This window comes from Phoca vitulina, unplaced genomic scaffold, assembly GCF_004348235.1.
Source record: "Phoca vitulina isolate PV1807 unplaced genomic scaffold, GSC_HSeal_1.0 scaffold40, whole genome shotgun sequence".
Lineage (NCBI taxonomy): Eukaryota > Metazoa > Chordata > Mammalia > Carnivora > Phocidae > Phoca > Phoca vitulina.
The window spans coordinates 21631460-21648090 of record NW_022589743.1 but is presented as its reverse complement, the minus strand read 5'-3'; the positions used below and the strand labels follow the sequence as shown (position 1 = coordinate 21648090).

General features: G+C 54.9%; 2 protein-coding genes and 1 long non-coding RNA gene across 21 annotated transcripts in view; all 3 read left to right on the top strand.

The window, feature by feature from the left end:
- The window catches only part of MYO18A (myosin XVIIIA), a 95581-nt gene extending 86303 nt beyond the window's left edge, over positions 1 to 9278 (top strand). For all 19 annotated transcript variants that reach the window (XM_032428429.1, XM_032428439.1, XM_032428436.1 and 16 more), the window contains 2 exons: positions 495 to 617; positions 7876 to 9278. In XM_032428429.1, coding sequence (XP_032284320.1) covers positions 495 to 617; positions 7876 to 8020 — 268 coding nt within the window. In that variant the 3' untranslated portion in view covers positions 8021 to 9278. The remainder of the gene's footprint in view (positions 1 to 494; positions 618 to 7875) is intronic.
- Positions 8128 to 8933, top strand: TIAF1 (TGFB1-induced anti-apoptotic factor 1). The gene is made up of 2 exons (XM_032429256.1): positions 8128 to 8151; positions 8570 to 8933. Exons 1-2 carry the CDS (start codon positions 8128 to 8130, stop codon positions 8912 to 8914), a joined length of 369 nt encoding a protein of 122 aa, XP_032285147.1. The 3' UTR covers positions 8915 to 8933.
- A 2600-nt stretch (positions 9279 to 11878) lies between the features above and the next one.
- LOC116647537 lies at positions 11879 to 15804 on the top strand. The gene is made up of 3 exons (XR_004302351.1): positions 11879 to 12398; positions 13024 to 13176; positions 15237 to 15804. It is a non-coding gene; the product is annotated as an uncharacterized LOC116647537 (long non-coding RNA).
- The last annotated feature ends 827 nt before the right edge of the window (positions 15805 to 16631 follow it).

The window sequence follows — 16631 nt, the reverse complement described above, 5'->3', positions numbered from 1 at the left end:
CCCATGGCCCGCAGTCTGGCTCTCGCAGCGAAGGCTTGCGAAATGGCCGCAGCTGTGGCCACATTTCTGGGAGTGGGCAGACAAGAAACGGAGTAGGCCTCAGGAATTAGCATATGGCCTGGGACTGGTCTTTTTAACCAGCGGCCATTTAGCTGGAACTCCTAAATGGATGGTTTCCCTGTCATCCTCATTGGGTTTGTTTGGCTCGATAGCAGTCTGTCACCGAAAGTAGAATGGGAGATGCCTCTATGCTCCTCAGGGTCCTCTTGGTGGCTATCATTAAGTGTGGCCTGCTGAGTGGGGCAGGGTCCTCGTGAATGGGGTGCCCCATCTAACCTCCCTTGTTCTGCTCCCTGACTCACTGATATGCATGCCACCCCGCATCCCACCCCCCACCTCAAGGCAAACCTGCTGCCCCTTCAGCACTCCCTACTGGGCCTCGGGTGAGCTCTTCCTCCCCGGCCTTGCCTACCTTTCTGCTCCTCATCCCACAGCGAGGGGGATTCCGATGTGGACTCAGAGCTGGAGGACCGGGTCGACGGGGTCAAGTCATGGTTGTCGAAAAACAAGGGGCCTTCCAAGGCAGCTTCCGATGATGGCAGCTTGAAGAGTTCCAGGTGAGCACGTGGCCTTGAGCTGGGAGGAAAAGCCACCCCATGCACCAGGGATAAAGGAGCAGTGCCTCGATCCCGGAGAGGCCAGGCCTCTAGTACCGGCGTCTCTAGCCTGGCATGTGTATGCGGGGCCCAGGCATGCCCCCAGCATGAGGAATGAGCACGGGAGGCTCAGTGTCGCCTTAGTCAGGGTCTGCGGCACCCTTGTTTTTCCCAGGTAATGGTTTCCTACCAGGCTCGGGGCTTTGGTTTGCTGCAGGTTTGACTTCATCCCCACTTACTCATTCAACAAATGGTGGTTGAACCACCAGAAAGTTTGGGGCCCGGAATCAAGACTGGAATGGGGCATAAGGAGTCTCTGGACCCCACAACCCTGAACAGGGTTGGCTTGGGCCGGCTCTGGACCTCTGAAATCTTAACGGGACGAGCAGCAGAAAAGGCACTGGTCCCCCTGACTCGCCTATCATAGCCACATTGCTCTTTCTCTGCCAATTCTCTCCTTCCTCTGATCTTTTCACCAGGTCCCCTCACCGCCCCCCCACCAATGCTTCCTGCTCACACCCATCCCTTGCAAGAACTCATTCCCTCTTTGTCCAGCCAAGTCCGTCTTCCGATCACACAGACAGCTCCCCCTGGAATCCAGCTCCACGGTCCCCATCCCTCACTGCCTCCCAGTTTCTCCCCAACTCAGAGCCAACCTGATCCCCCCCCCCCCCCGGGCACACCCTTCCCCACCCCCCTCCCAGAGTTAGCGGGTAGGCTGGGTTGACAAGTAATACCCCCCTCCTCCCACTCCCCTGAGGCCCCTTCCCAAGTCCAGCCCCTCACTCACCACCAGCACCGCGCGGCCCCCTCTAATTGGTTTAATTTATTCAGCCAAACAACATTTTGTTACCGCAGATAATGCTGCCTTCCCCGCCCCACTGCCGTTCACCACGGCGTGGCACAAGGCTCCAGGTAGTTGACAATGAAATAAATTGAACTAAACGTTTTAGAGGGGGAAAAGTGATGAAATAGAACAATGGTCTAATTTACATGACATTCTCCATGAAGCTATTTTCACTGACGCAAATTATTTTGCTTCATTTCCTCCGATGCTCTCACTGCCACTTTGCCGGGTGCTGCTGGTTGCTCCCTTTGCCTCCCTCCCCCTGTGTCTTTATTCCCTGGGTTTCATGCAGGCTCCTCTCTCTCTCTCTCTCTCTCCCTCTCTCATTCTGTCTGTGCTGCCTCTAATCCACTGCTGGTTCTCTTTCCGGCCTCACCTCCCTCCCCTAGAACGGCCCTCAACAGCTCCAGCAAAGAGGGCAAGGGGGTGGAGGAGAGACCGGCCTCGGCGCTGAGCTCCCTGAGCTACCGGAAACGGCTCACCCTGAAGGACTCCATCGGGGGCACCGGGGACGAGGACTCGCTCTTCACCACCCTGAGCGAGCGGCCAGCCTCCCCCGAGAGGCCCCCCCCGGAAGACCCACACGCGCCCCAGGGAGGAGCCGGACGAATGCCGCTCCGCCGGCTCCGAGGCCCCGAGCCGCCCGGGCCAGGGGCTGGAGAAGCGGTGGGGCTCAGACTTCGACTGGGCCCCCACAGTCTCTGCCCCCACCAGCCGGGCCTCCTCGGCCACGCGGCGTGGCTCTGGTGAGGACGGGGCGCGCTCGTCCATGAGCTTCTCGCTCTCGGGCTCCCCCAGTTCACGGCGCAGCGCCTCCCGGCTCGATACCCTCTCCAGGACCCTCAGTCCTTCCCTGAGCCGGGCCTCGGGCCTGGGCCGGGACAGCCCCGATTCCCGCCTGTCCCTGGACCAGAGCTGCCTGGATGCATGGGATGACCGAGCCAGTGTGGCCTTGAGCGAGGCCCACTCCCAGTACAGCCACCCGTCGCTGGCCCGCAGTCTGTCGGTGCCACCGCGGCCCCGCGGCTCAGTCTCTGCCAGGGACGAGCCTCTCGGCTCCAGCATCCGCCCGGTCAGCCGTCACTCCTACCTGGACCCCGACCTGGAGGCCGCCATCAATGAGGTCTTGAGCTACAAGCCCGTAACGTTCCAGAGGAGCAGCCTGGAGCCCGACTCGGAGGAGGACGACCGGAAGAGCATCCAAAGTGTCCGCAGCGCCCAGCTCGAGCTCCCGGCGCGGGCGGCCAGCATCCGCCGCTCAGCTTCGGCCGCCGACGTGTCCCGGCCCCGCAGCAGCCGCAGGGGCCGGGGCAGGAGACGGAGCAGCTCCAGCTCCAGCTCCAGCTGCAGCTCCGAGGAGTCCTCGGAGCACAAGCAGCGGAAGAAGGGGCGCTCGCGAAAGAGCAAGAAGAAATCCAAATCGAGAAGAAAGAGGACGGAGAGCGAGTCGGAGTCCTCGTCGACCTCCAGCGGCTCCACCGTGTCAGGCCACAGCCGCTCGAGCGTGAAGAAGGGCCCAGCTGCAGAAGCGGAGGAGGCGGGCCGGGCCGGCCGGCGGTCTCGGCAGTCTCGGAAGGAGGAGAAGAAGCGCAAGAAGGAGGTGGACAGCCTGATGATGCGGTACCTGTACCGGCCCGAGAGCGACTAGAGTAGTAGGTGGCGCCTGGAGTGGAGCATGGAGTGTGCAGCTCGGTGTGAACTAACGTGCTCCCACCCCGCCCGCCACGACCGGCGCCTGGCCTCCGGGGGCTTTCTGGCTACCCTGGAGAGTGGGGCCGGTCAGTCCTTCTGAGCCCTGAGCCCCGGCAACCGATCTTGCTGAGGATGGCCGGTCACACTTATTAAGTCCCTACCGTGAGCCGGGGGCTCCCCTAGATATTCGCCACACTGTGTTCACCTAATCCTCAGACTAACTCCATAACAGGCCTGATGAGCCTCACTTTATAGGAGAGAAAGCTGAGGCTCAGGGAGGTGAAGTCACTTGCCAAGGTCACACAGTTGGGAAGTGATGTTGCTGGGATCTGAATGGACAGTCTATTCAACTTGCCCTTGACCACTCCTCCAAATGGCCCAAGGCAGAGCACGGGGGTGACATGTTTACTGTGTGTGCCTGGCAGCACCGATATGGGAGATTTGTCCATGGCCCCGACAGGTTGGTCTCGGGAAAGGGCTCTTGCTGCCCGCACCCCCAGCCCCCCGCCCTGGGTATGAGTTGGTACGTTAGTGACCATCATCCATCATGAGGCCTTTTGGCTCAGCTCTCCCCTGCCCTGCAAAGCCACCTTTCAAGCCTCGGGGTGCAAGGCTCACAGGGCCGCAGCCCCCACAGTACCACACCCTACATCAAACCCCGAAATGCCTGACTCCCTCCCCCCACCCTCCCACCTGAAGCCCACACATGGGCGTCACCTCGTCTCAGCACATCTTAAAATGTTATAATGAATAGAAATTAGCAGCTGCTGACTGACAGCCCCCTCCTGGCTCTCCTGCCTCCGCCAGCCTTCTCTCTGTGGGAAGGGAGATCTAGTAGTTAGGTCCTTTATGCCCACACCCCCATCTCAGAAGAAAGGCAAAGACTGACTCACTGGAATCCCATTGTTGCCAGTTTCCCTGGTGGGTGGTGACATTTGGATCACCCTGGTTATGTGAAGCTGTTTTCGGCGTGGTACCTCCCAGGGCAAGCTTGCTGCTTCCCAGGAGATATGACCCCAGAGTGCAGCCCCCTGGGGCACGGGCACTGCATGAACTAACACATACCTGTCGCATGCTTGTGGGCCTCTCGTGCCATGGAGCACCTGAACAGGTACACTGACTTGGCGGAGCTCTCTCCAAAGGGACCAGTTACGTTTTAAGAAATGGACAGGTAGGAGTGAATGTTACCTGCAGCTATTTGGAGATGGGTGAAGAGATGGGATTAGGGGGATGGTGGGGAGAAGGTGGAATTTAAAAGTTGTATTTATTCATTTGAGACACAAAGATACAGAGAGAGGGAGCATGAGCAGGGGGAGAGACAGAGGGAGAGGGAGAGGCAGAAGCAGACTCCCTGCTGAGCCAGGAGCCTGATGCAGGGCTTGATCCCAGGACCCCGGGATCCTGGGGCAGCTGAAGGCAGACGCTTAACCATCTGAGCCACCCAGGCAGAGAAGGTGGAATTTAAACCCAGACCAGGCTCATGGCCATCTCAGACTCCTCGGACCCTGAGCTGCTCTGACACCAAGCCCTTGGGCTCAGCACTGCTCTGTCACTCCCCCCATGTGGCAGATGGGTGCAGGGTGCTCTGGGAAGAGCAGGAAGCATCTTGGTTGCACTAGGGAGCTGTTGTCAGCCCCACAGTGAGAAAAAGACAGGAGTCACAACATTGTGTCTACCGCCTCAGCCTTCCCCTCAGCAGCCCTGCTGAGTGCCCTGCTCCCCCAGCACAGGAAGTCAGTTGATAGGCCAGGCCCTTCGGAGCGCTGCACCCCTTCCTGAAGAGGGAGAGAGGCATGGGCCTAGCTGGGCCATCCCACGCTGCTCAGCAGCTTGCATTTCAGACCCAATGCTCTCAGCCCAACGTCACCCTTGACCCTACGACCAGCAAGGACAAAAACCCACAAAGCCTGTTTCTTCCGCCAGCCTCCTGCACTGTTCCTCTTGTCCACCAGAAAAACAAGAGTAGTCCTGAAACCCTACACACCACCACCGAGGAGGATTGGGTTCACGGCGGGGAGAGTGGGCACCGAGCCGAAGCTAGCCAGCCGATAGCAAGCCGGCTAGAGAAGGGCCAGGGGAGGGAGGACCTGGCTGGGCTTTGGGGAGCTAAACTGCCAAGCATGGGGGTCCGGGGGGGCAGAGCGGTGGCTTAGCTTCCCATCTGGCGACAGGGACCGGTGAGAATTCAGAAGGCGAACTCATCCATAGCAAAGGCAAGGAGAGGGGGCTGCCACCCTGGGCTCACCCAGCAGGAATTAGCTTATACACCAAATTGTTTGTGACAGCGTTTCACAGGAGACTCCGGCTTGTGGGGAGGAAAGCTTTTTGCACAATTTGGTTAAAATGTTCAAATTGCCAGCCCTGAGTCTTGCCCTGGGGAGGGGGCTAGCTGCCTGCTGTGGACTACAGCTGTGGCACCAGAAGCCACAAAGGAGCCTGGCTTTAGCACACCCGGCTAGAAGCACGGGTATCTTGCCGCTCCGCGGAGCAGGGGAGAGGAGCATGGAGTCGGCCCCCCTCTCCGGCTGCCTCCGCCCCTTGCCAGCACCCGGATGGAGCAGTGTCGGAACCTGGCTGTCATTTATCCAGGCGTCTGTCTGCTTGGCGGGCACAGGAATGTGGGAGTGGGGGCCACAGCCCCACTCAGGAGAGGCGTGGGAATGGAAAAGAGCTCAGATCGACCCTACCCCGCGGTGCCCCGTCTGCATCTGGGTCCCAGTCCTGGCATCTGCCTTGCCCCCCGTCTGCCCCCAAAATAACCCTGCTGTTTTTCCACAAAGTCAGTCCTTCCTTTACCCAACAGGAGACCTTAGCACTTGGGTGCCCAGAAATTCTGTCCAAAAATTGAAAATAAAACCAGGCTCCCACTAATTTAGAATTCAAACAACCCAAAAGCTAAAATAACCCCATTTTTTTCTATGTTGCACAGTCATCATTGAGCTTTATAATTTTGTCCCTGAGACACCCTAGAGTCCTTAAGTGCCTTTGGCCCATCAAAGTAAGACTCATTTATGTTCAGTCTAGTTTGTATTAAATGTGTTTTGTGCTATTCTGATTCTTTTAAAAATGGTAATTCATTCATGAGAAATATGATAACTATTAACCAGACTGCCCCATTCCTGAACCATTCTGCATAATTGAACATGTATTCTATCAGGCTCTTCCTTCTCCCCAGGGACACAGAGAGAGAGAGACCTCTTTACACACCCCCTGGGCTCTCACCCAGGCAGGCAGGGAACATTCAGGTTTGGTTGTGTTTTCTCTTCAGGTCACCCAATCTAGCAGCAGGGTGGAGTCAGCAAAAGGCTTTGAGGTCTAAGAGTCCAAGTTCAAATTTACATACTGGCTGTGTGACCTTGAGCAAGAGGCTTCGTCTCTCCGAACCAGCTTCCTGGTGACATTTCATAGGGTTGTCGTGAAGAGTAAGATGCCTTTGGTGTGCAGGGGACCGTGTCTCCCACACAGGAAGTACTCCGTGGCCAAACCCTTTCTTCCCAATACAGTTGGAAAAGCTAAGAATGTGGGTCTTTCTTGCAGAATACTGTTGCCGCCTCTTTTGGTTTGGGGATAGAAGAACTTCAAAGAGGCCAGTAAACAAGGTCCCCCCTGAGATTCTTAAAGCAGAGTTGGGGGCAGAGGGATCACCGAATTCCTGTTTATCCCAGGGGAAAGTCTCTGGGATCTGGAAGAAGAGCTGTGTCCCTGGGAGCACGCTGGGCAGGAACTCTGGGTGCAGGGCACTGGTGGGGGGGCATTCTGGGCTGCATTTTGTTCAGAGGGCTGAAATTACGGTGCACTTGAACCAGCGAGGTAGCAGAGGTGGGAGGGGCAGGGGCAGGCGGCTCTAAGGCTTTGGGAAAGAAAGAAAAAAGGTGACTGGAGCAGGAGGTTTCCATCCTTGCTCAATGCCAGGAGCCTGCCCCATCCAGGGGATAATGTTCCTTCACATCCTAGTGAGGGGAAGCTGTAGGCTCCCAGTGGCCTGAGGAAAACTCTGCAGGGTCGGGTTATGGTACCAAGAAAGGGACGACTGTGCCATCCTGAAGCAGAGATCTAGCCAGTCCCTACATCCTTAGCCTCCTTTCCTTGTGGTGAGTAGATGATGCCATGGTCAAGGGCAGAAATGCTCACAGGCCTTAGGAAAACAATGAGGAGAAAGGGTTAAGGTCTGGGAGTGTCCAGTGGGGAAAGCCCCTCCCTCTTAGAAGGAATCCGTTTAGGGATAAGGTAACTTTGGCAGGTTGTAGCCAGGTAATCGCCAGACTGCCAGTCTCCAAGTCAGTGTGGTCCAGGGACGACCTGCATCAGAATCTTCTGGGGAAGAACTGAAAATGCAGAATTCCTCGGTTCCACCCAAAGGCTAACAAATCAAAATTTCTCAGGGGAAGGATGCAGGAGTCTGTAGCCAATTCTTAGGCATACTCAAGATTGAGACCCACGGCTCTACCACATTGCTTTCCAGGGAGTTTCAAAAGTTTTCAGAATCAAGACAATGCGCTCCTTTCCCTCACTACTCTGCATGTCTTCTGGGGAAGTGAGGAATTGAATTTACTTCTCAATTTGTGGCTTTTGGGAAATGCTATGACGGGGCTTTGGGAGCCTCCCCAGCCCCAAAGGCTTTGGTGCTGAAGGTTAAGGGCATCGTTCCGCCGTGACCTTGCTCCTCCTCTCTCCCCGCAGCCCTACCAGCTACTGGAAGTCCCTTGCCCCTGACCGGTCAGATGATGAGCACGACCCTTTGGACAGCACCTCCAGGCCACGATACTCCCATAACTATCTGAGTGACAGCGACACAGAGGCCAAACCGACAGAGACCAACGCATAGCCCAGGGGAGTGGTCTGTACCTCTTGCACCCACCGGCCACCGCGGCCACGGCGCCCCTCCCAGGAAATGGCGGGGCACAGGTCTCCGCCACCTGACTGCTGATCTGCATGGGAAACACCCGGCCCCCTTGGGTCTGGGGGGCTTTCCAAGCTGTGGGTGTCTGACATCTCCACGTGGAAGAGGTGGTGGGGGGAGTTTCTGAAAAGAGAACTTTTTGCTCCTTCTGCCTCCAAAATGCCACACTCTGTGGGCAGTGGCAGGTGGCTTGGCACTGCATGGAGCCAGCAAGCTGACCTCCATCTCAGCCCCCTGCTCAGGGACGGTGGGCAGATTGCCTGCTGGGACACTCTAGGTTGCTGGGTCCATGGGGAGGAGTCGGGGGGCAGGAACGGCCATTCCTCCCCACCCTGGCTTGGGGCGAGGGCTTTCTCTTCTCAGTGCCTGCTGTCTTTTTACTTTTAATTTAAATACCCAACCTCTCCATCACAGCTGCATCCCTGAGAGTGGGAGGGGGCTGTGGTGGCAGCTGGGGTTTGCGGGAATGACTAGGGGAATCTCATCTCCATCTTCACTCGAGAGCAGTCCTTTCTCTGCGCAGCTGGAGAGACCGGTGAGCGGAGCTGGGGCCAGATTCTTCAGTCAGCCTGGGGAGGGGCTCTCAGGTGCTTCTGGGTATGGGTCGAGCCAGCCTACGCAGGGGTGCGTATGTACCACCCGGCACTTTCGGCCCCCACCCCTCTCCGTCTCATCAGTGTGTTAAGTGCAATGACCTACTTAAGACTAAACCCATTCCACCTACATCAGCTCGGGGCCTACCCAAGCACTGCCTCCCTGCTGCTCTGTCCAAGTTGCCTGGACTACAGGCCCAACTGGAGAGGGAAGGCCGCGGGTTGAGGGCTTGTGATCAGAAAAACTGAAGATGGGGGTTTGGGTCAGTACTGATGCGTATTAGACACAAGCCCTCACCCGTGTCCTGAGCCGGAGTCATTTTTCTTCTTCCAGTTGCCCTGCCCCCACACACTTACCCTAGACATGACAACGTGTGGCCTGACAGTCCCAGCCCCCACCCTAAAGCTCATCCCACCAATGCCACCAGACTTGGGGGCCTGAGGGCAGTGCCTGGTGCCGCTCCCATCCGCTGTCCCCCCCCCCCCCCCCCCCCCCCCCCCCCGCCCCCTGCAATTGGTTGTATTCATTGGGCTGTGCTCTCTCTTCCCTGTTTACCTGATGTATGGAAATAAATGTCCTTTTCCTCCTGGCTCTGCCAATTTTCCTGCCTGTTCCTTCAGGCTCAGGTAAAGTCCTGGGTGGTCCCTGGGGAGCAGAGTCAGGATTCTGGTGGGGATGGGGGAAAGCGCCAGGGTCGCTGGCCTACTCCCACACCAGACCAGTGCCACTCAGAGCTTTGGAAGGTCATTTGGGGCAGGCAAAGGTAGTAGGATGAGAAGATTGGTCAAGGAAGACAAACCCCATCTTTTATTTTAAAAGCCTGTGAATTGTAATCAGGCAGAACCATCCACATTGTATCCTCTCCTGACCTCCACTCAGAAATGTTGAGGTCCCTCTGATTATTAAATCTCACCAATTACAGAGATCCTATCTCTCTCTCTTTTTTTTTCTTGAGGGATGCAAGTCCTTCTTACTAGAAAAAAATTTTAGGTTTAGTCATTCCAAATATGACTTTTTGATCAAAACATGGCAGAAGTCTCTCTGGCCCCCAGCCCCATTGTCCACAGGGCAACATGAGTAGGCTGGGAGTTCTGGCTTCTTTGCCCTGCTCAGTCTCTGCCTTCATGCCTCAGTCCACGCTTGCTCTGCTCACTGACAGCTAAGAGGCAGCTCTTGCAGAAGGGCAAGAAACAAATGGCCCCTCCTCCTCCTCTACCTTCTGTAATGTGACCAGTTATAATCCCTACACGCATAAAGTTTCTTTTATAGCTCGTCAATCAGGCTCCCCTGGTTTGTACAGGTAGGCAGGAAAGGGTATCAGACAGCCCTAATGCCAGTGCTCTGGTGATGTCAGCCACCCAGAAAGGGTCAAGGAAGGGAAGGAGGGAGGAGAGTCCCCCAGAATGAGTGGGAGAGGAGTGTAAAATGGATCCAACTTGAATGAAAGAGACTTCCCCTCTCCACTGCCCCCCCTCCCCCTGTTGAATAGCGAAGGTAGTAAAAGTAAAGTTACTTTTTTTTTTTTTTAACTGCTGGCTCCTCGTGTTCATCTTTTACTCGTGCTTTCAGATAGGTGGGTGCATTTTCTGTTTCTCCCAGGAACTAGTGTGACAACGTCCCTCCCATCTGCAGACAAGATCCCAACTCTGTGGACCCACAGTGACACAGGCCTCTGCTTAATTGGAAAGGCCATCATCAGTATCCAATAGTCTGGGGCAGAGTGCTTTGTTCAAGTCAGAAAGCTTATGTTATTCATTGATTCATTCACTCGACAGTCAAATATTTCATAACTGCCAGCTGTGGCCTAGGCCCTGTTCTAAGTGCTGGGGACCGATGAGTCTCCTTCCTTCGTAAAGCAGAGATTCTAGTGGAGAAGGTAGACATACAAAATAGGGACTGCGCCTACTAATATGTGCAAGCTTCGGGTGAGTAGAGAGATGCAAATCACAGTGTTTGTCATCTAGGGGCTCGTGGATCAGGGCAGACCCACGTGGAAATAATTACATGAGACATAACAGAAGGAGAGGAAGTTGCTTTGCACATATTATGGGGGGAGGTTGGGGGGGCGGTTTCAGGTGGAGGAGGACGGGAAGGCTTCTAAAAGGAGCTGGTATTTTGAGCTGGGGCTTGAGGAAAGGCTAGCACTTCCACAGGTGTACCGGAAAAAAAGAAGAGCTTAAGCAAAGGCCCTGAGGCAGGGAAAGAAGGGTGGTGGTAGGGATCTCCATGGGCCGTCTAAGGAAGCCAGACATAGCCTCTCAAGACCGACATTTGAAGTTGCAGCAAAGCCCCTTGGCCGGGATGCTAGGCTCCAGGGAAGGACGCGATTCCCTCAGCACCAACTCCCCGGGGGAGTCCAGGAGCCTGCGGGTCCATCAAAGCCCAGCTACCTTTTGGGTGTGCCTTCAGAGCTCCGTAAGCTCCCGCCCTCACCTGTACACTCATGGCAGCTCTGGTCCCTAAGATAGAAATGATGCTCGCAAAACAGGCAGCAAATCTGTCCCTGTGCCAGGCGCAAAGCTGCCTCGACAGATTCTCCTCTCTAATCTCAGACCCTCAGGACTGCTCTGACTCCTGGATGAGAGGTGAGGACCAAAGCCCTGTGAGGCTCCCCACGGTGCCCAGCCTATGCCCAGAGACAACAGCGGCCCACAGTGACTCCTGAACTACCTCCTTTTGTCCTGTGTCCTCTTGGCAGATTATCCTAGTTGTCCCCCCCATGCCCCGCCCCCATGCCTGGTGGCACAGACACTTAGCGATTTGCTCCTTAATTGTCCCCCAGCTAGGCTGCGCAGATGCCGCTCTTTAATCTCTCCTGATAAATGAATCGCGCCGCTCCTTTAATCATATGTTCATATCCAAGCCAATTTGAATCAATTTGGCAGTGAGCATGTTGCAAGAGATGCCATGACTGCCGCTTTCCCCGCAGGGCCCCAGAGCCAGCCCGTCTGCTGTCCTCATCCTCAGCGAAGAGCCCAGGGGGCCCATGGGGAAAGGATCTCCTACCTGAATGGTGGGGACTTTTCAAAGTCAATCATTCATTCCTGTCCTCCATGCTGGGCCCTGGGGGACTAGAGGGAGCTGGGTTTCCAAGGGCCTCCACGTGGGAGGGAGGGGGCTGAGTCCGCCGGCAGCCCTCCTTGGTCACTGAACAAAGGGCCCCATTGTCATCCCTGGGAGAAAGCGCTGCCTTAAATCTAACCATAATCCTCCTGTTCCCCTTTCATTTCCTCTGAGCTGGTTCTCCTGGAAGCTGGAACTCTTGCTCACCTTCTACATAGCAACACATTCCAGACCAGCTTAGGCTGATTTGTCCTTGCCTGCTGCTGCCCCTGGCAGCCACCCCAGCTCCTTTCATCTTTCCCCAGGAAGTATTCGATTCTAAATCCCCCAGCCTGGTGGGCAGTCGGGGACCTGCTTGGTAATGCACCAAGTTGTGCTGCGTTCGGAGCTGCCGCTTTCGCCCCTACACAGTGCTCGCCACGGGCCGTAGTGAAAACCGAACAAAAGCAGATAAAACCTGCTCTGCCAAGCGCTCCTGCCCCGGAGCACTGAGACCTTCGAGAAGGGGCTTGATCTCTTGGGCTCAGTTTCCTCAACTGTAAAACAAGGTGGTGGTGCTGGCAAGAACCTTCTGGCTCCTAAATTCGGAGGGAGCCCTTCCCTGCTGTCCGCATCACCTCCCTCCGCCACCCCTTCATCACCCTCGGTAAGGAGCCCCAGGGACCGGTGGGCGGCGCGCCCGGGGCCGCGAGGGGCCGGCGCTGGGGGAGGGACGTCCTCTCCCGGTGGGAGTCTGTCTGTCTGGGGTTGGTTCCGTCCAGCAGCCCGGTTGCGCCTCCGCGTCCTCTTCGTGTCCCCTCGGCTCTCCCCGCGGGCTCTGCCAGTCCGGACAGGCGCCCTCCCATTCGCGGAGAGCCCGTGTATTAGCATATTCATATCGCATTTGCATGACCCGCACCTCCGCGAGGCCGGGAAGCCACTGCCCTCCAAAGGTTCTTGAGCAGTTGACTGGGGTCGGCCTTGCTCTTCAAGGATTCCCTTTGTGTGAGGACCGGTCTCCTCGCTCAGCAACCCGACAATACTGTTTTCCTGCCTTTTTGAGGGCTCTTGGAGGTCCTTGGCAGGAGCTGGGAATGAGAGGTGCCCTTTCCCGCCTATCATTAGTGACCCCGGGATGAGGAGGATGACAAAATCAACAATAGTTCACATTTTGCTGAGCACCTACTTACTATGGTCCCATATGCTGAGCATTTACTATGTCCTCTAACCTTTATCACAACCATGCAGTGTCCTCTCCCTGAGGCTCATAGAGGTGATGTGTGTCCTACCAGGGTCCTCCGCTTGGTTCCAGCAAAGGGCCAGGCGACTCCCAGCTCTTCTGGCCTTGTCAGGGGATAAAGGGAGACGGGAGAGTGCCAAGAATCACTGTCACGGTCGACATCTCTAATCGCCGTGTGCCTGGTATTCACCAAAGCTTGGCATAAGTAAGGAAACACTTCTTGGCATTTTGGGGGGAAATGTCAACCTTATATTTCTGTTGCTCCTTACAATTTTCAGAGCATCCTCCATACATTATCACATTTTGTGCTTCATGCATATGGTGCCAACAATATGAGTAACAGCTCCACATGGCCCGGAATGCATATATTAAGCTATATTCACCTCAGTCTAATTTCATTACAGTATAATGGAAAAATCCAGACCGTTTTCTGGGATTTGATCTGGGAGAAGTGATTTCCAGAGCAATAGTCATTCTGGAGTTAACAAGGATGCTAGATTTGTTTAGAAGGAATTTCACAGAGAAATTAAGTCTTTTGTAGCGTAAACCCCAGTGATGGGTCATATACATGAGGGAGATTCCAAAAAGGATGTGTGCTTTGCAATTGAAGTCAGTGACATAAATCTCCCAGTGGAATACTTAAATGTGCAGATAGAATTTGCTTTAGATATCAAAAGTCAGCAATGACAGTTTTACAAAAACAAAACAAAACCAAAAAAACCTCAAAGAGGATATTAAGATTCAACACCATCCAGGCAAATTATATTTGAGGTGGCTTAAGAGTCAAAGAGTTTCCACATTTTAATAAATTTTTATATGTTTTGTGCCACATCTATGATCTGACTAGATTAGGAAAAGAAGCAAATGGATTTCGGGAAAAGAGGACGCTAGGGAATTTGAAAGCGGAGAATCAAAAAAGAAGGAATTAAAAAAAAAAACAAAACACATACACATTCTGGTATGAGAAGATGCAGCCAATAGCCTTGGAAACATTATGTCTCTGAAAGATGGGTCAATGACTGGTAATCAGGCAAATACAAAATTGTATGCAGTAAAATAGGCCTCATGGCTCGTATTTAGTCCTGGGGACGGGCAGGTGGCAGTTGCAGGTTGGCACCTTTGCTTGAGGGCTGCTTCCGGCCCCCACAGTACTATCCTCGGGAGAGCAAGGAAGAGTCACCCCAGGGAGTGGCACTGCCCTGGAAGTTTCTGCCCTAGAAGCACAGAACTCGTGGCCTGCTTCTGAGAGCCCTAGAGCTCATCTGTGGAGGCTGCTGTTTCCAGTAGACCACATACTGAGCCAACTGGGCAAGACTGAATAGCAGAAAAGGAGCTTCTGCTCCCAGGAACTGGCAAAATAAGCCTAGAGAACCAACTAGAAAGTGAGGCAGTCTTACAGGTCTATGAATGGGTTCTTAAGGGAATGTGTGCCTATGACGAAGGTACATGTGAAAACACAGATAAACAGATAAACACTAGAAGGCGCCTTAAAAATTAGAAATAGGCTGGGCGCCTGGGTGGCTCAGTCGGTGAAGCGTCTGCCTTCGGCTGAGGTCATGATCCCAGCGTCCTGGGATCGAGTCCCACAGCAAGCTCCCTGCTCAACAGGGAGTCTGCTTCTCCTTCTGCCTGCCATTCCCCCTGCTTGTGCTCTCTCTCTTTTCTCTCTTTCTCAAATAAATAAGTAAAATCTTTTAAAAAATTAGAAATAGGTTTATTTGAGGATGTGAGTTATAGATGAAGTATCTGCTTATAATACAAGGTTTTCAGACCGTTTTTTTTTTTTTAAGTCAGTACAGATGTATGTCTGTGCAAAACACCAAAGAAGACCCCAAGTTGTCATATTAGTGTGATTTTAAAGAGTAGCTTCTTTCCTGGCATTTCATAGATAGAAATAGCAGCCGAGGGAGGGGGGTGGAAACCAATGTGGCAAAGCTGCTTAGAAACCGCTTAGATCCCTTGCTCGGGGAAAGCCGTTTTTAAAGCAGCAGGTACCTCTTGGCACGGAGAGTAGAAGCTGGAAGAGGAGCAGATTGGAGGGTGGAACCTGAACAGGGTATTTAGGGGAGAGGAAGGCGGGGGGAGCATCTAGACGGGCCCTCCCGTGCAGCCTGGAGCCCGGCAGGTGACAGGTTTCCGAGAGGAGACGCTTGTACTCTTGTCGGTGAAGGGACTGGTGCAGTGGGGTAAGGAGAAGCCAAGAGTCAAAGGGTCATTTAGGATATTTGTGTCATGGTTGTATACCTTTTTTTTTTTTTTTTTAAGATCTCGGCTGATGGACAAGGTTCAGTGGCCAGACTTTGTGCCTGGCGGATGGATCTGTGCTTCTCAGACCTCACTCCATCTAAGAAGGTTTAGCCCCTTAAGGAAAAACTATTTTTGCTGTTTCCGAGAGGCAAGCGACGAGTGAGTTCTCTGAGAAAATGAGAAGGTATAGGTATTAGAAGGGGACGCCTGGGGGCTCGGCATCGCAGAAGATCCAGGAGGACTAAGTCCCCTGGGGCTAGGGGTGAGCCTCCTCTCCCGCCCCGCCCCCACTCTTTGCTCCCCAGTAGAAATCAGCTACAAATCTCAGCTTGTTGGGAACAGATGGCCTTGGCTGACGAATAAGCCACCGCAGGCTGCTCCACCTGTTCTCGGGCTGGAATAATCAGCTCGAGACAAACATCGGCGCTGAAATAACTCATGGCAGCGGGTGATGCGCAGGCACAGATTCCAAAAATCTCTTAAATAGACCCCCTCCAAGTCTCTCCCCTCCCCAGGCCCTAGAGGCCATCAGGGAAAGGTAATGGAGCGGAGAAGACAGATCGAACCCCAAACGGAGCCTGATGCCCAACTGGTGGCACCGCGGGGTGGGGGTGGGGGCCTGGGCTGGGGGCGGGGCTGGGTTCTGCGTGGGAGGGGCGCGGGGTGGGGTGGGGGCCCCATTCACCTGCGCTGCGCAGGAAGTTATTTCGCAAGCGCACGTGGAGAACGTGGGAATGGTCGGTCCATGTCAGGGACAAATGTGAGGAGATCCCACCAGTCGCGGATAGTAGAGAACTGAAAATTTCGGATTCATTTGAATTGTTCATTAAAGGAGTGATATGCAAATGAGGCCAAGCTACTGCGAATCTCTCAGCAGCTCAGACAGCTCTGCCAGCAGCCGCGGAGGGTGGGTGCCCGGGTGCCCATACTTCTGTGGATTTGTGTTGCCTCCCCTCACCTCCTTGATGAAGTCAGCTGGGCTAATGTTCCCTGGCAGAGGCAGATGAGCCCGTCGGGGAAGTGACAGCGCTGGGAAGCAGTGGTGACGGCGGTTGGGGAAGGGGGGGGTGCCGTCTGAGATGGGGGTCCAGCTCCTGTGGAGTCAGTCAGGAGAGGGCGGGGATTGAGAGATTGGAGCGAAGCTGACTTCTTGCTCTGGGTGCCTCAGGCAGGCGGCTCCCCTTGGTCCAGCAACCCAACCCCAACCCCCCGCACCTTGGGGCACAGAGCATGGGGATTCTGAGTCCCCAGAGGCTGTGCTGGCTGGGGAAGAAGCCTGAGAGCCCTTACACGCCCCCCACCCGCAACTGCATCTCTAACTGCCAGGTACCATTTCCCCCCAGTGGTTTCTGCAGCTCTGCCTGTTGCCAGGACCCTCACCTATCATTTAGCATCCCACAAACCTGTTCTTGA

Bases quoted from the DNA above. Each gene is read 5' to 3' on its own strand.
- TIAF1 (XM_032429256.1), top strand. From the start codon at position 8,128: ATGGGAAACACCCGGCCCCCTTGG. The intron at 8,152-8,569 runs GTCTGGGGGGCT...GGGAATGACTAG, and splicing joins GAAACACCCGGCCCCCTTGG to GGGAATCTCATCTCCATCTT.